This window comes from Cynocephalus volans, chromosome 7, assembly GCF_027409185.1.
Source record: "Cynocephalus volans isolate mCynVol1 chromosome 7, mCynVol1.pri, whole genome shotgun sequence".
In the NCBI taxonomy this organism is placed as follows: Eukaryota; Metazoa; Chordata; class Mammalia; order Dermoptera; family Cynocephalidae; genus Cynocephalus; species Cynocephalus volans.
Window position 1 is genome coordinate 117,320,016 of NC_084466.1, and position 23,030 is coordinate 117,343,045.

Genomic DNA, 23,030 nt, shown 5'->3' on the forward strand with positions numbered 1-23,030 from the left:
AAAGCAAGGACTTGGGAATCATGTTCTGGGATTGAATCCCAACTCCACCCCATAATATGCCACCCTAATCAATCATGCAAACATCTCCCTCCCTGGGGATCCAACAGTTAAAAAAGCTTGTATTAAACATATTGGGTTGAGGGGCGGGCAGTACTCACTCCATGGTATGTTCTGTTGAGCAGTTAGTTCTGGTTCTTGGCTGATGTTCACACATTAACATGATCATAATTACAAGTACAAAGGTTAAAAAAAAAAGAATGCGTAAGGGTTATAAGCATCTGACTTTCAAACACCCAACATAGAAATGACTGGTTGACTGTTGCTTCTCTAAACTCCATCTAAACTATGGCCAAGCTATACTGAACCAACCAGCGTAAGGAGTTTCCTAACTTGACATTTCTGTGTATATTATTTTTTCTTTTCTCTCAAACTTTCATTCTATTACTAATAACAGCTACCCTTAATTTATCGCAGGAAATACAAAAATGGCTTCTTAAATCCTGACTTGCCTATTCTCTTTCAGCACATGTATATTCACACTACCACTGTATGACCTTAAATAAATTATTTAACCTCATAGATCCTGTGTTTTCATCTGTAAAAGTATATAGTGGTATCTACCTGAAAAGACTGTAAGGATTTTTAAAATAAGAATACAGCATGTATAGCTTTTAGCACAATATCTTGTATTTGGCAAGTGCATTGTAAATGGTAGTTAGTATTATCTACGTCATTAGCTTCATCAAGTTTACAAGGCTTCTCAAACCCGTCATCTTAACTGGTTAATAGTTCTATAAAAATAGTTCTTGTGATAAAACAGTTTTAAGGAAGAGAAACAATAAGTTTGGAAGTAAAATTAGTCATGTTAGTTTTGTATTGCTGCTTGTAACAAATTATGACAAACTTAATTGTTTAAAATAACATAGATGTATCATCTTATAGGTCTGCAGATCAGAAGTTTAAAATGGGTTGGCAAGACTCCTTTCTTTCTGGAGGCTCTAGAAGGAGAATCCATTTCCTTGCCTGCTCCCGCTTCTAGAGGCTGCCCACATACCTTGGCTCTGGCCTCTGCATTACGCCAACCTCTGCTTCTATTGTCCCATCACCTTTTCTCCCTCTCTTTCAGTCTCACTTTGTCTTTCTATAAGGACACCTGTGATTATGTTGGGTCCACCAAATAATCCACGATAATTTTCCTATCTGAAGACCCTGAAGTTAATCACTTTTGCTTAATCTCTTTTGCCATATAAGGTAACATTCATAGGTTCCAGGAACTTGGACATGGAAATAATGAAGGCCATTATTCAGCTTATCACAGTCATTAAAAAAAATCAAGACATTTAACCTAGAAACTGTCCTGAAATTTCCCCAGAATCAATAGAAAACTTTCTATTTCCTCATTTTCCGCCACTGCTTTTCTTTAGGTGCCACTAGTAGATAAAATAAAACTATTTCTGATTCAATACATTTTTTGTTTGTTTTGATTAATTATCAACGTTCCGATAGAATACTTTACTACCGTTTCATGGCAAATATTTATTCTAGGTTAAACAGGCAAAATTGAGAAGCAAACGACAATTTACAACATCAATTCTGTGGGTGAATTATTTCATAGTCCTAACAATGTACTTGCAACACAAGCTCTTTTTCTTAATTGTGATAAAATATATATAACATACAACTCACTATTTTAACCACTTTAACTGTACAATTTAGAGGTATTAATTATATTTACAATGTTGAGCAATTGTCACTGCTATATGTTTCCCAAATCCTGTTATCACCCCAAACAGAAGCTCTGTACCCAAGGAGTAACTCCCATTCTTCCCTCCTTCCAGCCTTTGGTAACCTCTAATTTTTTCCTGTTTTCTTGTAAGAGTTTCATAGCATTTAACTTTTAAGTGTTTTATAGCTTTTAAGTTTAGGTTTTTGATCTATTTTGAATTAATTTTTGTATTGTGTAAGGCAAAGATCCAACTTTATTCTTTAGCATGTGGATAACCAGTTTTCTCAACACCATTTGTTGAAAAGACTATTCTTTCCCCCATTGAGTGGTCTTGGCACCCTTGTCAAAAATTAATTGACCATAGCAGGCCCCGTGGCACACTCGGGAGAGCCAAGGCGCTCCCGAGCACCGCAGGTTCAGATCCTCATGCCAAGGGTTGCGATCCCCTTACCAGTCACAAAAAGACAAAAAAAAAAAAAAAATTAATTGACCATAGATGTATTCGTTCTGGGCTCTTAATTCTATTATATTGATCTACATGTCTACCCATGTGCCAGATACACACTGTTTTGACTATCGTAGCTTTGTAGTAAGTTTTGATTATCAGAAAGTGTGAGTCCTACAACTTTATTTCTTTTTCTTGCCTAATTGGTCTGGCTAGAATTGCCAGTACTATACTGAACAGAAGTGGCAAAGCAGGCATCCTTGTCTTATTCCTGATTTTAGGGAAAAACTTTTGTCTTTCCCCATTGAGTATGATGTTAGCTGTAGATGTTTAATAAAAGGCCTTTATCATGTTGAGAAAATTCCTTTCTATTCATGGTTTATTGAGTGCTTTTATTATGAGGGGGCATTGGATTTTGTCATATGCTTTTTCAACATCAATTGAGATGATCATGTGTTGGTTTTCCCATTGATTCTATTAATGTGGTGTATTACCTTGGTTGATTTTTATTTGTTGAACCATTCCTGCATTTCTGGGATAAATCTCACATGGTCATGGTGTATAATACTGTTAACATGCTGCTGAATTTGATTTACAGGCATTTGGGGGCGTATTTTCATATCTACATTCATAAGGGATATTGGTCTATAGTTTTCTTTTCTTGTGTTGTCTTTGTCCAGCTTTGGTATCAGGGTAATAATGCTGGCTTCATAGAGTGAGTTAGGAAGTGTTCTGTTCTCTTTTATTTTTTGAAAGATTTTGAGAAGGATTAGTGTTAAATCTTCTTTAAATGTTCGATAGAATTGACCAGTAAAATGATCTTCTCCTCAGCTTTTCTTTGTTGGGAGTTTTTTGTTTGTTTGTTTTCTGATTCAGTATCCTTACTTGTTATAGGTCCGTTCAGATTTACTCTTTATTCTTGAATCAGTTTGATAATTTGTGTGTTTCTAAGAATTTGTCTATTTTGTCTAGATTTTTCCAATTTGTTGGTATATAGCTGTTCATAGTATAGCCTTATAATCCTTTTTATTCCTATAAATAAAGTATATTGTTTCTTTCCTTTCTGATTTTAGTAATTTGAGTATTCTATTTTTTCTTAATTAATCTAGCTAAAGTTTTGTCAATTTCATTGATGTTTTCAAAGAATCATTTTTTTGTGTCATTGATTCTATTGTTTTTCTATTCTCTATTTTTGCTCTAATGAATATTTCCTTCCTCTTTACGGTTTCAAACTCAAATGAGTATAATGTATTGGGGAATTAATTTTTTTTCTTCAAATGCCCAAGAGTAAATATGTACCTCTAGAGTCATCAAAGAGCAGCCTGTTTGTTATATTTACTCCTTAATGCAGGTGAACAGTTTTCATATAATTCATGCTGGAATATTACTATGTCCTTATAAAGACATTTAGGAAAGACAAGAGGTCACTAGGTAGAGCCACCCTAGAGTGAATGTTAAGGTCATCTTCTAGTTTGCAGGACTTGTGCTAGGCTGAGAGAGAATACCATGGATCTCTTGGATGTTTACAGGAAAAATTTAAATCGACTCTCTCATTTTTAGATCATCATATCATCATGAGACATATCAGAATTTGGTCTGTTTCTGAAGAATTTAGCATGATGAGAACCCTTTGATATCTTATGAACATTGATTTCTCCCCTTGAGAGAAGAGCATGGGTCTAAGTGATGCCATTACTGTAGTGTGGGTTCCATAACTCTCCCCAAAAATGTGGCCCATGTGTTCGTAAGACAGGCTTTCTGAGGATCTGCTTCAAAGAGGTGCCTTCTCTGATTTTCATTTCCATCTCCTGCTTAGCTTTCCCACTGCGCCTTGCCTACCCATCTGTGCTGACCCATGTCACCTCCATCCCAGACATCTCATCTTACCCACTTACCCCCTACTCTTCTCGATGCTTCCCATGCATCATAAACTGTGATTGTGAGTGAGAGACCCCAGGTCATAACCAAGGAGATGGAATCAGAAAAATCACAGATGGTGATTTTCTATTATTCTCAATAGGCGACATCAGCAAAATCAAGAAAAGCATAAATGGACATCCTAAGGAATCAGGTGGGGTTGTGGTGGGGTTAATGGGTTAATAGATACTTATACCAATTAGAAGGATTTCTACAGAAAACAATGAAACATTGATTTAAACTGTAAAGACATTTAGATTCCTTACAGTAAGGCCAGAGTAGATATACTCCAGGCTTAATTCATCGGCTCAAAAGCATCATCAAAGACTCAGGTTCTTTCTACTTTTTTTGATTTTTATCTTTTGGCAGCTGGCCAGTCAGTATAACAACACTGCGCTCTAACCCACTGAGCTAACCAGCCAGCCCAGTTTTTTCCACTTTCTGCTGTGTCATCTCATTGTGGTTGCCTTGTTCTCAAGCTGGCTCCTCTCTGGTCGCAAGATGGCTGTGGCATGTCTTGTCATCATATTTAGACATGCTATTATCCATGCAGTTGTCTCTTCCTTGAGTATCTCTATCTTTCATTTTAAGAACAAAGTTTTGGGCCGGCCTGTGGCTCACTTGGGAGAGTGTAATGCTGATAACACCAAGGCTATGGGTTTGGATCCCTACATAGGGATGGCCAGTTAGCTCACTTGGGAGAGCAGGGTGCTGACAACACCAAGTCAAGGGTTAAGATCTCCATACCAGTCATCCTTTAAAAAAAAACAAAAACAAACAAGTCTTTTTAAAGATTATATTTAAAATTTTTGGCATCTCTGTAATGTCAATCTCTTTCATCTTTCCAAACCACTGATAACATCTATAAAAACCAAAATGCCTATGCAAAATAATTTACTTTAATAAAATTCATGTAAAAGTTGCTGAGTGAGCTGGGTGTTTTTAGAGGTAGGCGAAGAGGGGTGCGTAGACTAGTGGAAGGTGAGAAGTTAGGGGGGCTTACATCCAGAAGGAGCAGAAGTTTGGAGCCAGGACTTCCTGGCCTCTTAGTTTTTTTTAACCTCCTCACTTTTGAATGATTTGTATTATGTAACCTGTCTTGGATAAACTTTCTTAATCTCACATTCTAACAGTTTCATTTAATCAATAACAACTACTGTACCACCTTCAAAATATCAATTTTAAGCATTTTATTTACTGAACATAATTTCCTTTTCTATGATTCTTTTTTTTTTCTTGGTGGCTGGCCAGCACAGGGTTCTGAACCCATGACCTCGGTGTTACAAGGCGGCACTCTAACCATAATTTCCTTTTCTTCCAAGCTATTTTAGTGTGCCAAATTCAATATACCTTTGACTCAACAGGATCTCTAAACCATTGACCCTATGAAGTGTTGTCTGTTCACCTCACTATCTGCCTCTAAGGACAAAAATAACTTTCCCACAAACTCCCAGTGGCCTGCCCCTCATATCTCATTGGCTAGAATTGAGTCCCATGCTCTATCCTAAATTAAAACTGGCAAGAAAAAGTTACTAAGATTGGTTTAAACCAATTAGGATTTTCTCCTGAGGAGGGGATGGGAGTAGAATGAGCTTCCTGACAGGAGAATATCTACACATTCCAAAGATTCCAAAGAAAAAAGAAGAATAAATGTTGTGTAGTTAACCAATACTATAGTAAGTGCTAAAAATGTATCCTTTTAGCCCTAGCTACAAGTGAACTCTTTTGAAGTCATTATTCATTTGTCAGTAATAGGGTGGGTATCAGGAAAAGAAGCATGGGGATAGCTGTTTCTATTGATCACATCCTGGAATTGTTCTACTAAATACTTGTTGGATGACTTTAGGTAAGACATCTAATCTCTCTGTCTTGATTGCCACATTCACAACATTATATAAATATTATTCTGCATACATCATGGGATACTGGGAAGATAACATGAGATAATTAAGCTGCATAAATGCAAAGCAATATTATTTCCGTATTTTATCTTCCCACTCTATTTTCATTTATTCATTCATTCATACACATTTTCAACAAATAATTGCTGACAGTCTACTTAATGTAAGATGAGGTATGAATATTTTCACCATGGCTCCTGCATCTAAGGTATTAACCAATGAATCATTTAGCAGAACGTGCTTTATCTCTTGGGTTAATATGGGGTGCTGTTTGTGGAACCATAATGGTTGCTTCAACAGGAGTGTGAACTGTCCTGTTCACTAAAGGGGCTGCAACCAAATGTGTGAGTCTACAGATGTCTATATTGTTTTTCTGGCTTAGGTATCATTTGGATTTTAATATTTACTGATATATAATATAGACAAATCAACTCAACCAAAGAAAGATGGGTCTATGTTACAGCAAAAGTGAACAAAACTTGAAAAATAATTGGTTTATGCAGGGGCTATTGAGAAAACATGAAATTGACATTAATGGACTAAGTAAAAAACAGCTTTCTTGGTGAAGAACTAGTAAAAAAAATAACTTTCGTTCTGAAAGTTCTCTGTTCTTTGGAGTTATAAGAAAACATTAATGGCTTTAAAGTTAGATAACCAATCATCCTACAGGTGCAATGGCTCAAAGAGATTTTCCCATTTTGGAAAACTATCATTTCAGAAAAACATATGATGCTGAAACACAATTGCTATCATTTATGCCTGTTCTTGAAAAACACAGGGGAGAAGAGAGACCTTTTTGCCAGGATCAGAAAGCCATTATTTATCTTTGCAATGGAATAATATATTTCAGATGGAGGAAACTTTTGGAGGAAATTATGTTTCTATGCAACACTGCTGGGTTGTGCAGGAAAATTACTGTAGAACAAGACTATAAAGTGCATATCTATAGTTTTCCTCTATTAAATGGGAATATCAAAGCATATAAAGAATACTAGTAACTTAAGCCTACCATAATTTTGCATCTGGTTTCTCAAATACTGTAGTTCTGACAATTTAGAACCAATATTTGATAGAAAGGAAGAATTACCAACATCAAAGTCCTAGGATGTAAGGACACCAGCAGAGAAGCTTTGTCACTGCAAAATAACTCTGGCAGGGTATAACAGACGATATAAACAGTAGGTAACTTCAATGGTTGTGTGTGGTTCAGTGAAGTTCTTTATATTAATTGAAGTATAACTTATAGCAATTCAATGTAGCTCTGATATGCTGCAGAACAACCTAGTGGTTAGCTGTTGGTTATGGTGTGACTCCTTTTGAGCAAAGGTATCTTGCAGTCCTCAGAGCTTGTGGTCTATGCAGCCTCCACATTCAAGCAAGGTTGAAGGACTGCTGTTGAAGCATGGATCATTCCAGCCCCATCCATACACATGGACCACTCTTTTTTGGCTTCTTCTACTGCAACAAAAAGAAAATAAGCACTAAATCTACAATGAGCAAATGTTAAAAGAGGAATGAAGCAACAGCAGAGCAGGTAGTAGAGCTAAAACTTTCTTGGCATAGGCACAAAATTAGTTGCCTAATGTAGTTGTGAGATACATATCTATGAAAAACTGTTCATTTGTCAGTTTATTTCATTAAGGGAGAAGCAAAAAATAAGAAACATTTTAATACTGCTTAATAAAAGTAATTGATACTTATTTGGGGCCAGGAAGTACAAAAAGTCTTCATGTGTTTATACACACTTTACAGATTAAATAAAATTGAGGCAACAGAGTTGAACTTGTTCAAAATCTCACAGATATTAAGTGATAAAGCCAGAATTTGAAAACCAAAATGTATAACTTCAGACATCATTTTCTTTGTGAATGCTTATGTAGACAGCCTAGCCTTTTCCCCCACAGAATTTAGCCTTTTCCTTTTCTTTATAATTTCTTCACCAGAAAACCATCTTCTTTATTTTTTTTTTTAACTTTTATTTTGTCGATATACATTGTGGTTGGTTATTGTTTCCCCTTACCAAAACCTCCCTCCCTCCTCCCTCTCCTCCCTCCCCCCCAACAATGTCCTTTCTGTTTGCTTGTCGTATCAACTTCAAGTAATTGTGGTTGTTATATCTTCTTCCCCCCCCTCCCGGTTTGTGTGTGTGTGTGTGTGTGTGTGTGTGTGTGTGTGTGTGTGTGTGTGTGTGTGTGTGTGTGTGAATTTATTTATTAATTTTTAACTCCCACCAATAAGTGAGAACATGTGGTGTTTCTCTTTCTGTGCCTGACTTGTTTCACTTAATATAATTCTCTCGAGGTCCATCCATGTTGTTGCAAATGGCAGTATTTCATTCGTTTTTATAGCTGAGTAGTATTCCATTGTGTAGATGTACCACATTTTCCGTATCCACTCATCTGATGATGGACATTTGGGCTGGTTCCAACTCTTGGCTATTGTAAAGAGTGCTGTGATGAACATTGGGGAACAGGTATACCTTCGACTTGATGATTTCCATTCCTCTGGGTATATTCCCAACAGTGGGATAGCTGGGTCGTATGGTAGATCTATCTGCAATTGTTTGAGGAACCTCCATACCATTTTCCATAGAGGCTGCACCATTTTGCAGTCCCACCAACAATGTATGAGAGTTCCTTTTTCTCCGCAACCTCGCCAGCACTTATCGTTCAGAGTCTTTTGGATTTTAGCCATCCTAACTGGGGTTAGATGGTATCTCAGTGTGCTTTTGATTTGCATTTCCCGGATGATGAGTGATGTTGAGCATTTTTTCATATGTCTGTTGGCTATTTGTATATCTTCCTTAGAGAAATGCCTACTTAGCTCTTTTGCCCATTTTTTAATTGGGTTGTTTTTTTCTTGTAAAGTTGTTTGAGTTCCTTATATATTCTGGATATTAATCCTTTGTCAGATGTATATTTTGGAAATATTTTCTCCCACTCTGTTGGTTGTCTTTTAACTCTGTTAATTGTTTCTTTTGCTGTGCAGAAGCTCTTTAGTTTGATATAATCCCATTTGTTTATTTTTCCTTTGGTTGCCTGTGCTTTTGGGGTCATATTCATGAAATCTGTGTCCAGTCCTATTTCCTGAAGTGTTTCTCCTATGTTTTCTTTAAGAATTTTTATTGTTTCAGGGTGTATATTTAAATCCTTAATCCATTTTGAGTTGATTTTAGTATACGGTGAGAGGTATGGGTCTAGTTTCATTCTCCTGCATATGGATATCCAGTTATCCCAGCACCATTTGCTGAAGAGGCAGTCCCTTCCCCAGTGAATAGGCTTGGTGCCTTTGTCAAAGATCAGATGGCAGTAAGTGTGTGGGTTGATTTCTGGATTCTCTATTCTATTCCATTGATCAGTGTGTCTGTTTTTATGCCAGTACCATACTGTTTTGGTTATTATAGCTTTGTAGTATAGCTTAAAGTCAGGTAGTGTTATGCCTCCAGCTTTATTTTTTTTGCTCAGCATTGCTTTGGCTACGCGTGGTCTTTTATTATTCCATATAAATGTCTGGATAGTTCTTTCTATTTCTGAGAAAAATGTCTTTGGAATTTCGATGGGGATTGCATTGAATTTGTATATCACTTTGCGTAGTATGGACATTTTCACTATGTTGATTCTTCCAATCCAAGAGCATGGGATATCTTTCCATCTTCTTGTATCCTCTCTAATTTCTCTCAGCAGTGGTTTGTAGTTCTCATTATAGAGATTTTTCACATCCTTGGTTAACTCAATTCCTAAGTATTTTAGTTTTTTGGTGGCTACTGTAAATGGTCAGGCTTTCTTGATTTCTCGTTCTTCATGTTCACTATTGGAGAAAAGAAATGCTACTGATTTTTGTGTGTTGATTTTGTATCCTGCTACTGTGCTGAAATCATTTATCAATTCCAAGAGTTTTTTTGTAGAGGAAAGCCATCTTCTTTAATAACCTCTTTAAAAGTATAGTTGACGACTATAAATTAAAATACTGTATATGACATCATAAAATCGGGGGGCCTCGACCATGTCCCCCCTTCCTCTTCCTCCTACCCTATCTCTCTCCCCTCCCCCCTTCCCCAAACTGCTCCACAACATCTTAGAATGTAAAAAATAATATTAATAATAAATTTTTTTAAAAAACAACAACAACCAAATACAATTCTCTGTGGTCTTCGTTCCATCTTCTCCCATCTCTTCAAGGAATTTAAACTATTTACTTTCCTTTCTATCACTTGTGCTGTAGTAGATTTGCTAAATATATTGCTCCCATGCCCATAGCCTCTTATGTGGGAAGGTGATTCACCCATGATCTTTGCAGAGCAGCAGCCAAGTTTTGTACCATACAAACTCCTCTGCATGAACTGATTGGACTAGGCGGGCCTATATCTCAAAGGCAGCCAATTTACAGACTGCCCAGAGAATTAAGTCATGATCTGGCATGAAAAGATGAGCATGGCCTATGATCTTCTTAAAAAATTTTAAAGGCTGCTCACTGCTCTAAGAATGAGACACTCATTTTAAGTTAGACACTCATTATGACAAAATTTATAAAATAATCTTTGATGAATGACTTACCTGGGAAAGTCATTCATTTTAATGTTCAGAGGAAGTAAGTGTATACCATGTAATTGCTAGAGAGCTAAGCTTCGTAGTGCAGGAATAGTAATAATATTGAACATTAAAACACCATTTATAGCAGCCTGTCGTATGGGTTTTAAATACATCATCTCTGATGGTCACAATAATCCTGCAATGTAGATTCTAAATTCCTAACTTTCAGATAAGGAAACTAAAGCTCAGAGAACTTAGGTAACTTCAAAAGGTCATTCAGGTAATGAGTGGCAGAGCTTAGAGTACGGATCCAAAGCTTATGTACTCCTTATACTTTTTTCATCTTGCTTTGTCCTAGCCAAAAACATGGAGGCATTGTTTACTTTTATTTTTATTATTGTTATCTCTGCAAGACATCAAAAGGATTGGAGTTGGTTTATGTATGTATATAAAATAGTATAAAAAGTAACAAATGAGAAATTAGGGGAAGGAAAATAAAATCAAGCTAGGGGCAAATTTAGCATATAAGAATGTGTGCCACAGGTCTTATAAGTAGTTTGTTTCATTAGGAAGAAGTGAATCGTGCTTTTGGGAAGACTTAGTTAGCTCTCAAGGACGCAAAAGTTTGTATATGAGAGGTGATCATTATTAAACACACATTAAGCCAAGAATAGTGAGATGCACCTTGCCCAAATACTTGTTGACTGAACTTAGAAATATTATCAGGCACCTCAGCCTATAATATGTAAGGGTTAGGAAGTCTATAAAAAAGGGGGTGGCTATTCATTAAATACTAATTTGAGCAAAGTTCCGTGAAAATCTCAATGACCATGAATATTCAGGCAATGTCATTCTATAAAAGAGCATATCAAAAAGAACATCTGTTGCCCTAAAGATGGAGCCCTGCACTTCTTAAAATTTTTAGCATTAGAGTTGGAATCTATTCTTCACTTTACACCATTTTCTTCTTGGTTAACACTGAGAGGCACACCTCTCTGAACCAGGGAGACTTAACCAAAGAGAAAAGGAGTAAAGATGGTGATGGGCTTACCAAGAGCAATGTAACAGTGTATTTGAAGGGAAAGCTACATTTAAAAAACATGGTCCAAATTTCCTTGGATTTGGATCACCATGACTTCTTTAATACTTACTCTTTTCCAAACTAACATATAAACAGGATTCAAGTAGAGAAAGCAAGGTATTCTTGGGATTTATAATTTTGGGGGCCAAAAATTCTGAGCAATAACCAAGGAAAAATGCTGCTGATGATTTGCATAAATAAACACATGGGAGGAGAGTATGGACCCAGAGTTTTGATAGAGAGCATGTTTGCTTCACAGCAGATTAGCTCATACTTAATAATGGAGTAAACTTGCTGAGACATGACTCAATGTGCCCAAGTTAACAGGATAGCTATGTCTCTACTCTTCAAGTCTTTAGGATCAACAAGTACGGAACTTTTGGAAGCTGTCTCACTGATGTCTGTTCTGTGTTAGTTCTGCTAGTCCAGGTCGAGATTACACCAAAAGATAAGGGCTTCAACTCCTGGAGAATCAAGCCTCTTTCCAAGTTCTTCTCTGCTTTGTATCCTGCTTATTTTCAAACTCGAACGGGAGAAAAACCTTGGGCTTTAAGCGGGATCCCGCATCAAGGCCAGCGATCTGCATTTTCAACAACCGCCTCGGGTGGATTTGATGCACAGGTTCAGAAACTACACTTGGAAAAACACGGAATGGGGTAGGGATGGTGATACAAGAGTCATCTGTTTAAAAGATACCCTGTTTCAAAGGCCTCAGAGGCTAAGGCTTAGTCTGCGCTTCAGTCACACCCAAGAAAATTAAAAACGCGGAGTAGTCTTTGAGCCTATCCCTGCGGCGCCAGCTAAAAGGAAACTCGCCCACGCTCCGGGCCAGCTGGACCACGCTCTTCGGGGTCTTCCGCCGGCTGCACTTGAACCACAGGCCTAACCAGGCCGTCCAAGGATCACAGGCCGGAAGCGCCCTCCAGGCCCGCCCCCCGCCCGCCGGAGCCGGAAGTCGGGCGACAGCAGCGGCACGGCGCCCTCCGCGAGCCGCGCCGCTATGCTGCGCGTCCCCAGCCACCTCCTCGGGGCCTCCGTAGCACCCGCCGCGGCCCTGGCGGCGGCGCTTCTCTCGTCGCTCGCGCGCTGCTCTTTCCTGGAGCCGAGGGACTCGGTGGCCTCGGCGCTCAGCCCTTACTTCGGCACCAAGACTCGCTACGAGGATGTCAACCCCGGGCTGCTGTCGGACCCCGAGGCGCCGCGGCGGGACCCGGAGCTGCTGCAGGACACCTGCACCCCGGTGCAGCTGGTCGCCCTCATCCGCCACGGCACCCGCTACCCCACGGCCAAACAGATCCGTAAGCTGAGGCAGCTGCACGGGCTGCTGCAGGCCCGCGGGCCCGCGGGTGGCAGGGACGGCAGGGCCCGCGGCCGCCCGCTGGGCGCCGCGCTGGCGGACTGGCCGCTGTGGTACGCGGACTGGATGGACGGACAGCTGGTGGAGAAGGGACGTCAGGACATGCGACAGCTGGCACTGCGCCTAGCCTCTCTCTTCCCGGCCCTCTTCAGCCGCGAGAACTACGGTCGTTTGCGGCTCATCACCAGCTCCAAGCACCGCTGCGTGGACAGCGGCGCCGCCTTCCTGCAGGGGCTGTGGCAGCACTATCACCCTGGGTTGCCGCCGCCCGACGTCGCAGGTGACCGCCCGGGCCGCTGGCCCAGTGCCCTTGCCCTGGTCCTCTCCCCTGCCTCCTCCGTACCCTGGACTCCCCAACCCCAGCTTTTCCTCACCTCCCTCTGTTCCCAATCTTGCATCCCTTGGGCTGCGCGCTCCCCGGGCGCGGGGTGTTCGGGACTTGGCTGTCTCTCTTCTCCTCGTGCGTATGTTCGTTTATTCATTCATCGTGTATGAATTTACTACCTACTAACCGGACATTGTAGGCGCAGTTGAGGATTCAGCGGGAATGCAGACAGACGAGGTGTTTCCTGGAATTTTGGGTTTTCCATTTCCAAATTGAACGGTCCCCTCCCAGACAGCTAGTTTTACAGCTGGGCACCCTTTTTAAAAATAAAATCTAGAACTTTCTTCCTCAGTCTTTGCTTCTGATACTAGCCGGTTTTTTTTTTTTTTTTTTTAACTTAACTTTTTCAGCTGTAGGTTCTAGACCTACACTCTGTTTTAGGAAGCTGCTTTCAAGCCTTGTTTATGCCCTATTTTCTTCTGTTTTGTTCTTGTATTTACTGTAGAGTTCCCTGCCTTGCAGCTGTGGTTCACTGTCGCTTGCAGTACCTTAATTTATTCCGTTAATATACTTCTTCAAAATGTGAGAGACGATCTAGTGGGGTCCTTTTATTCCATGGGTGAAGCAGTTTAGCCCAAGAGGATGCCTCTTTGATTGTCCCTCTCTAGTTTGAGGACTAGAGTCAGACCCACAATCCAGGTCTTCTTCAGAATGGTGCTTTTTCCCTCAGAAAATGTTTTGATAGTCAGAGATAATGATGATAGCAAACACTTAATGCTTACTATGTGCCAAACATGCCTCAAACTCATTTTACTAAATTCTTACAGCTGCTCTCAGATGTTGATAGTTTTTCCCCCCATCTTACAGATGAAGAAATTGAGACACAAAAACCCTAAATAATTTGCCCAATTTCATACAGCTAGTTATGGATCCAGGAAATCTGATTTAGAGCTTGCTGTCTTAACCATTACACTGTACAGTTTCCATTTGTCCTGTAACATACCTGATGAGAATAAAAACATGAAATGTTTTTGTGACAGTGATGAACAAGTGTTAATAGCTTCTGGATCAGTTTCAAGGTCAGAGTTGAAGTGGCCTTTTAGCTTCAAAGCCCCAGTGAAAAATAAATTAGGGGTAGACTGGTCTGTCATTTCTTCCTAACAGTTAAACCATCTCCAATGGATTTCTCCCTTGACTGTGTGTCGTGTTATTGCTTTGTGGGTCACTCAGTTTGATGACTTGTGTTTAGTCACCTGTTGAATTGTGCTTTTTAATTATAGCTAGAGTTTTTCCATTAACATGGGTGAAAATTTGCCATTTATCTGTTACATTAATTGAATGTTGAAAGCAGAACATACGCGGGTACTTCAAAAAGTTCAGGGAAAAATAGAATTAAAAGATCCTATGAATTTTTCCATGAACTTTTTCAAGTACCCTTGTACTTTCATATAGCACAGTATATATGCTGTACTGTTTTCTGGACCTCCTGGAATGCATGAATTTTTGCCCTCAGATGGCATTGTGAAGATTGGCATTTGCCTCAGAGTACAAACAGCGATCACAACAGCTCAGAATAAGCCCACCCTTCACCATTTTCAGTCTCAGAGATTAAACTTTTTGCCTAGCCACTTTATTATTATCTATAGACAATTGTTTTGCTTGTTGTGTACATCTGGGCTTTTGGGAGAGGCCACTGAGTTAGATTTTGTATTTTTATAGGACCAGAACAATGCCTTTGTTTCTGTTTAAAGAGCAGCAGTAATTAGATAATAACAAGGCTGAAATAGCCAGATCCACTTGGGAAGTCATATTTTGAGGCCACAGAAAAAGATGAGAGTTCACTTATTTTCCTAGTCAAAATATTTTAAGAAATACAGTCCAATTGGCAATTAAAATGGGCAGAATTATCCATTTCAGGGGATACATTTACACATACATATGTATATTTTTTCTTCACATACATCCAAAGCAAAATGGTATAACAATATTCAATTTTCCCATAATTTATATATAGAAATTATATACTTGGGTTTTTTTAATGCTAAATTATTAGAGAAATGATTATTGAGATACATGTGTTTTGAATATGACCGGAAAAACTTAAAAGGCACTCCGATAGTTGAAGCATGATTATGAATGCTTTTCCAATACATATTTCTAGCCAAATTGGGGAAATAATGTAACTTATTAAATTCTAAATGGAAAGTTATCTGAGAGCATCAGTTAGACGATAAACTAAATCAGAAGCACCTAGCACAGGGTAGCACAGTGTAGCACAGTAGACCTGAAACACTAATGTATTTTGTGCTTTTGTCAGTAGTTTTTTTCCAAAGCAGAATCTTTTGTAAAGTAACACAGGCCTGGAAAAGTCAATTGAGAAAATAAAATACTCTATTTAGACTTTGGCTTAGAGTAAAAAAACAGATTTGATCTGTTGAATTCTCTCTCACTGTATAATCAGAAACTTCACTAATTTTTAGTTTGTTTTCTGAAGTTTTCTTTGCCTAACAGAAACAGTACTTATATAACACAGTTTTGTACATTTTACTTTGCTGTCTGATTTTTGTTTTCTTTAGGAAAATATTCATTTCAGTTACCTTTATTTCATTGTGTAGTATTGCTGTAACACATTTTGTCTTCAATGCTCTGTTTCTTTAGTCTTTCCTAGCATATTCTCTCATGCATTACAATAATTACATTTGCAGAATAATTTTACCCTGTGTCTTTCTTGATCAATATGTGCTTAATATCAGACATGCTGATTAATAGGACATTAGTATTCTTTTTTCACACACGACAACATTTTCAGTAATTTGAAATTGTTATTTATGTCAATGATTTACAAATATATATGTAATTTTTTTTCCTTTCAGATATGGAGTGTGGACCTCCAAGGATTAATGATAAACTAATGAGGTTCTTTGATCATTGTGAGAGGTTTTTAGCTGAAGTGGAAAGGAATGCTACTGCTCTTTATCACGTAGAGGCCTTCAAAACTGGACCAGAAATGCAGAACATTTTAAAAAAAGTTGCAGCTACTTTACAGGTGCCACTAAATGATTTAAATGCAGGTAATGTGCCTATTATCTTTCATTTGGACTTCAGCTTAAATAATTTTGCAGTGTGATAATGAAAATAACATAGAGTTATTCCTTTTAAAAGTTCACAATTGAATTTACAGTGAGAAAATAATATACTCTAAGCCAAAATAATTGTACACTTCATGCTTACTATTTTTAGATTCATATTCTTCTTTGAATTTTATGTAAGTCAATATACAAGATTCTTGCTATATTTTGCCTTTTTTTTTTCTGACTTTCTTTTCATAAGTGATACACATGGAAAATCATAAATTTTTTAGCTTTTGAAGCTGTTCAGAAGTACATGTTGATGTGTGAAGGGAGTGTGTTTTAGAAAGTGAAAAGCAAAGTAGTATGTTTTTTGAGGCTTTTATATGTAGGGATGTTGAAAAACGAGCAGTCATGTCTGTCATTAGGTATTGCAGTGGATGGGCTAACCATGCAATTTAGTATCCAAATTGGGACACTTTTGAGAATGAAAGAGGATACTATTAATTATGCTGGGAAAGCAGTTGGAAAACCAGCACGCATGGTCACCTAGCAATGGGAAATTAAGAAAATAAGATTTTTTTCTGTATTCTAGGAATTTATAATCCATAGAGCAGATGTTGTCAAATATACATACAGTGATTGTGGATTTCATTATATTGTGAATCAGTTTTCAAAAGACTGGAAGTAGGAGATGTGGGGGGAAAAGAAAGTAGGTTAGAATCTGTCAGTCATAGAACTTGGATGCTATGTAAGGATCAAAAAAATGCAGATGCCTTAGACCAATATTTGAAATTAAATTTTTTCTCTTTTCTCAAACTGGCTGTACATTGGGGTCACCTGTGAACATTTAAAAATTATTTTATTGGGAAATAATCCAAATATGAAAATAAGATTAAAGGCCAATATAATGAACAGCATATACTCACAACTTAGTTTTATTGAATTTTAACATTGCACTTCAGTTAGTTGCTTTGAATAAATTGAGGTTCATTGGTCCTTCTCCTGGATCTCATTCTTCTCCTTTTCTTACCAGAGATACCCATTGTCATGAATTGAGCATTTAAATCATCCCATGTCAGTTTTATTTTATTTTTTTTAAAGATGACCGGTAAGGGGATCTTAACCCTTGACTTGGTGTTGTCAGCACCACGCTCTCCCAAGTGAGTTAACCGGCCATCCCTATATGGGATCCGAACCCGTGGCCTTGGTGTTATCAGCACCACACTCCCCCGAGTGAGCCACAGGCTGGCCCCCCATCTCAGTTTTTATATGCTTTTACACATAAGTGGGATATTGTTTTGCAGATTTTTAAACTTTTGAGAACGGTATCAAAGTATATATAAGAGAAATTTGATTTTTATGCAACTTTGTGTTTTTGATTCAATTTTTATAATTCTAGTCCTACATTTTGAACTTTTTTACAGAATTCCATCATATAACTACGTCAGTATCTAGTCATTATTCTGGTAGTGGGCATTTAAATAGTTGAAGAAAGTTTTTTATAAACTATTTTTAGTCTCTGAATGAGCAAGGATTATTTGCATTTTACTGTTGGGGTAACTGAAAGCAAATTCTTTTTGTAGGCAATATAAGCAGAGTGGTTGAAATCATGGATGCTGGAATTGGACCATTTATTTGAATCTTAGCTCTAGTATACTATTGATAGTGATTTCTGACAAGTTCCTTAATATCTCTATGGCACAATTTTTATTCTCTGTCCTCAGAGGATTATTGCAAGGATTAGCTGAGATTAATTTGCACAAAGCTTTTAACAAAGTGCCTGGTACAGTAATTGCTCAATAAATATTTTTGCTGTTGAAATCCTTTTTTTTTTTTTTAATATAGAGGGATGATGCTGTATGTATTTTCTGGATTTATTATTTTTCCTTAACAGTATATCTGACTATATAGATATGTCTCATTTTTTCTGTTTAAAAAAATAATTTTTTTTTGGTAGCTGGCTGGTATGGGGATCTGAACCCTTGACTCTGTAGTTTCATTTTTTAAAATTCTATGTTATTTCATAGGATATATGATTCAATTTCTGGGTCAATGCTAGTTAAAATTTCTTTAACCCATCATCAAATTTTACTTCTTTAAGAAGAGGCTGGAGCTACTATAGCCCCATTTTTTTTTTTTTAATAGGAAATCATTTTCCTATTGAAGCCTTTCTTAGTTTTTAACTCTGTCAAATGACGTTATAGTGAACATTCTCGTAGTCCGTTTTTCACACTTGAGAGTTTATAAGATAAATAACAGTAGGTGAAACTTCTGGGTTAATAATCATGAATATTTTACAACTTAACATTTACTTTCAAATTGTTCTCTGAATGTAGTAAAAATTTATATCAACAGTATATGAGAATGCTTATTTTCCAGTATCTCATCCAACACTGGATATTATTAGTCATTTTAATTTTTGCCAACTTGATTAATGAAAAATGGTATCTGGCTTTAATTTGCATTTCTTTGATTATTTCTGAAAATGAACATCTTTTCATATGTCTGTTATCCATTTGCATTTATTCTGAGAATTGCTTCTTTATAATCTTGTCCATTTTCTATTGGGTTATTTTTACATTTTTCTTATTGGTCATAGGTACCCTTTATGTATTACAGATATATTAATTGTATATCTTTTAATTCTGCCTGACAAAGGATTAATCCTTTGCTTATTGTATGTTGCTAATATATTCTCTTAATTTGTTGCTTATCTTTTAGGTTTATAGTATCTTTGTACCAAAGTTTATATCTTTTATATAGCCATGTCATCTCTTCATTATGCCTTCTGAGTATTGCATTTTGCCTAGGAATCCTCTGTTACCCCACGGTTTTTATATTTTCCTATTTCTTCCTTCATTTTATTATTATTTTTTTTAATGTTTAAATCTCTAATCTACTTGACATATTTCTGAGGATCCAAAAGATTGACCAGGAAGTCAGAAGAGTCATAATAGATGAGTCAGAGCCATAACTCATTAAGTAAAATAATTTGTTTAATCTCCTTATTTTGTAAGTGGGGAGCCTAGAGTGACTTGCCTACGATACTTAGTGGCAGAGTCAGGTCTCATAGCCTCAGTCTTCATCTCATGTTTTTTCTCCTTATACTTCAAAGAGTTTTTTGGTGAATTTTTTTTCAGTTGACTTCCCTCCAGTTAAAGAATACACTATTTGGGCTGACTTGCATATTTCCAGAACTAGAACTTTGAGCGTAAATGAGCCAGTTCCTTTCATCAAACATACATGGTACTTGCAAGCCACTATAGTATATTAGGTATTGGGATTATAAAACCTTTCCTTTACATAAGCAAAGTTTTTGAATAAGTTTTATGTATATTCCCAGTGAAATACATTTTTTGTACTATATACTGCCTCAGGGGAATTCTTTAAACTCAGAACTAGTGCAAAAAAGCATGTAACATCAATTTATTTTTGGTACTATTTTCCCATGGGAAAGAGGAAAGGCAGTGACATTAAAGAAAAATCAAAGAAATGGAGGCAGCCCCTGCAGTTCACTTCTTTTCTTTCTCTCTCGCATTAAATATCAGCTGCTTGACTAAAGAGTAGCAGTGTTTTGGTTTGCTACTGACAAAGACTACCTTTTGTAGCCCAAGCATTCATTCCCTTATCCCTTCTCTTCAACACCCATGTGTATCGAAAAGTAAGATAACCAGTGAATTAACAGTGTAAAAATCCCAGATAGCTTATACCGAAATCTACTTCTGAAATCGCTTGAGCAGCTCAGTTTGAAAAACTGTTGCTGTTACCAACCTTTCTCTCCCTCTTTAGTGTGTGATTTTTCCCTCTTTGTTCTTCTCCTCTTGTCTCTCTTTCATCTTTCTCCTGTCCCCTCACTTATTCTGCCCTTTCTTCCCTCTCTACTACAGTCTTTTTCCCCTTTTTATATCTTTCTCTCTCTACTTGCTTCTTCTCAGTACTTATAATATGAATTGTTGTACAGTTTTAAAATTGTTTAGTGAATGTACATACTTTGTTATTCCTGATTTTCAAGTTGGGGACTGCTGTGGATTGAATGTCCCACCAAACTCACTGAAGCTTAAATTGTGTCCCTTAAAGTTCCAGGTATTAGAAACTTGGCCCCCACTATGACAGTGTTAGGAGGGTGGGAAATTCTGTCATGGTAATTGAAAGGTGGGGCTCTGAAGAGGTGCTTAGATTATAAAGACCACGCCCTAGTAAATGGATTAATAAGTTGATGGCTTAATGGTGGTCATGGGCCTGGTTCTGAAGGCTTTAAAAGGAGAGAGTAGGAGGGGCTATCTTCCTCTGCTCCACAGTTCTGCCATGTGAGACCCTTGTGTCACTGTCACCACCACCAAGGCCTTCACCAGGTTTGTTCACTGGTCTTTGGACTTCCCAGCCTCTAAACTTATAAGCAATAAATATTGTTTCTTTCCAAATTACGCATTCCAGGTATTTTGTTATAAGCAACAGAAACAGACTAATGCAGGGACTGAAACCTTTTTAACTTTAGCTTCCCTTGCCTAACCCTCTAAAATGAACAAAATCGAGTTTTACATAGTAAGCCCTTGCATTAAACTTTTTGTTGGGTTTGCTAGGCAAACATGCTCTTAACAAATAATTACTTTTAAAAGCAGAAAAAAGTTACAATTCACAGAGAGTTTCTTAGTTTCATTGGACTGAAATCTATACTTCCTCATGGTTTCTTCCTGATAGTTCCAGTTCTGCCCCTTTAGATTGTACAGAGCAAGTCTTAATTCTTTGATAGCCAGGAAGAAACTAAATAGTCTCATCTCCAAATGAAACATAACCAGTTTCTTCAGCTGTGCTGCACATGGCATTCTACAGATATTTAGCCTTTGAAAAATTACAGAAAATAATAACCCACAAAATTTTACTTTTTGTTTCTTCCAGATTTAATTCAGGTAGCTTTTTTCACCTGTTCATTTGACCTGGCAATTAAAGGTGTTAAATCTCCCTGGTGTGATGTTTTTGACATAGATGATGCAAAGGTAAGTATTACTTTTGCAGTTTCTTTGCTTTTTTGCTTTTTGTGTATATGGTTAGTTTTTTCTGTTTGTTTGTTTTTTGTATATTACTCAAAGCAGCTTTCCAGAAAATAAGCAGTTAGGAAACTGTCTTTGGATTAACTCCTAACTTTCCTTAAATAAAAAGACTTTAAGGGAGGCAAATTCTGGTCAACTCTGGGATATTGGGAGCTAGAGAGGTGGCATAAGAGAGTGCTGTTTTCTTAAGCATTGTTAAGTAAGAGTCATTCAGGATTATGGACTTCTGAAACCTTAGTTATGTTTTTTCCCTAGGAAGCAATCTGAGTAGGGAGAAAATGTCTTGGTAGACATTTGGTTTGTTTTCAGTTTGGGGCTGTCATGAACAATGTTGCTGTGAACATTCTTGTATATGTCTATTTGGGGCACATACATACCTGTTTCTGAAGGTATATGTCTGTGGTAGAATTGCTTGGTCATAGGGTATGTGTAACTTCAAATTTACTAGATAATGCCAAACTATTTTTGGAGCTGTTCTAGCTATGTTTGTCTTTCTGCTTCTTTTTCAAGTCTTATTTTCTGCTTTTGGCTTTTTTAGGAAAAAAAAAGATTATTAAGTTTTTGGAATTCACTGTACTATGAGGATACTTCAGAAAGTGCATGGAAAAATGGAATTAAAAGATAATGCAAGTCTTTCCATGAACTTTTTGAAGACCCCTCATATGTTTGTTTAATCTCAGTTTTCTTCTGATCTTGGGTGAATATTCTTTCCTGGCTGATTATTTTATCTTATATATATATAGCAATTTTTTTTCCTTTAATGTTTGCATAGATGCTGTGCAATTTTTTTTTTTAAATTTTATTACTCATCTTTGTGGTGAATTCATTTTAGCTTTTACTTCTATACAGCCAGCCACCAGAGATAAGCAACTATTCAGAGAGGAGCGCAGTATTCCTTCAAATTTAGAGTTATTCTCCTCTGAGATCCTTTACAGAGAATCTGAAAAGATGGACTGTCAGTCTGATACCCTGTAGTGGTGTCACATACCATCCGGGGAGGCTCGCTTTAGACTTCATTCTCATTGTTTCAAGCAAAGGATTGTGGGGTTTGCTCCTGCAGGTGTACTGTGTGCTTTGAAGATCTGTCTTGTGATTTTATCTGAGATGTTTTGTTTCAGTTTACTGCATTTGGCAGTCCTTCCTTATTTATAATGCTAGTTCAGGGTACAAAAGTCTCAGTTTCACTGAAGAAGGCATTTGCATTTCTGTTTTTCATTCTTCTTTTTTTAGGGTGATTTCTGAGAGAAGAGGACAGATATATGTTCATTCTGTTTACTAAAAAAAAAAAAAGATTAACATAGAGGTCAAAGAAAATAGCATTTATTTGGAAAAAAAAGAATTGCAGTTCAGGTACACTGAATCAGGGAAGCCCTGAATAATATTCCATAAGGCAAGCACAGGGAAGGCTTTTTATGTGGGATTTCCACAAAAGTTGTTCTTGAATGCAGTTCATTGGCTGGGCAGAAATCCCATTCCAGTTGGTAGGTCAATTAAGGTACTTCCAACTGAGAGGTGTTGAAACCCAGCAGATACTGTGACTTCAGTTGTTATCCTAATCTGTTGAAACACCCTGTGGCTTGATCTTTAGCAGGCATGAGTGCAATCTTCTCACAGTCTCCCAACTCCACTT

At 37.4% G+C, this 23,030-nt stretch overlaps 1 protein-coding gene across 2 annotated transcripts in view; it reads left to right on the plus strand.

Annotated features, from left to right (window-relative positions):
* The first annotated feature begins 12,563 nt into the window (after positions 1–12,563).
* The window catches only part of MINPP1 (multiple inositol-polyphosphate phosphatase 1), a 40,775-nt gene continuing 30,308 nt past the window's right edge, over positions 12,564–23,030 (plus strand). The window contains exons 1-3 of one of the 2 annotated variants that reach the window (XM_063102433.1): positions 12,564–13,236; positions 16,155–16,352; positions 21,249–21,346. In XM_063102433.1, the coding sequence (XP_062958503.1) occupies positions 12,600–13,236; positions 16,155–16,352; positions 21,249–21,346 (933 nt within the window). In that variant the 5' untranslated portion in view covers positions 12,564–12,599. The remainder of the gene's footprint in view (positions 13,237–16,154; positions 16,353–21,248; positions 21,347–23,030) is intronic. The other variant, XM_063102434.1, reaches the window with a different exon arrangement.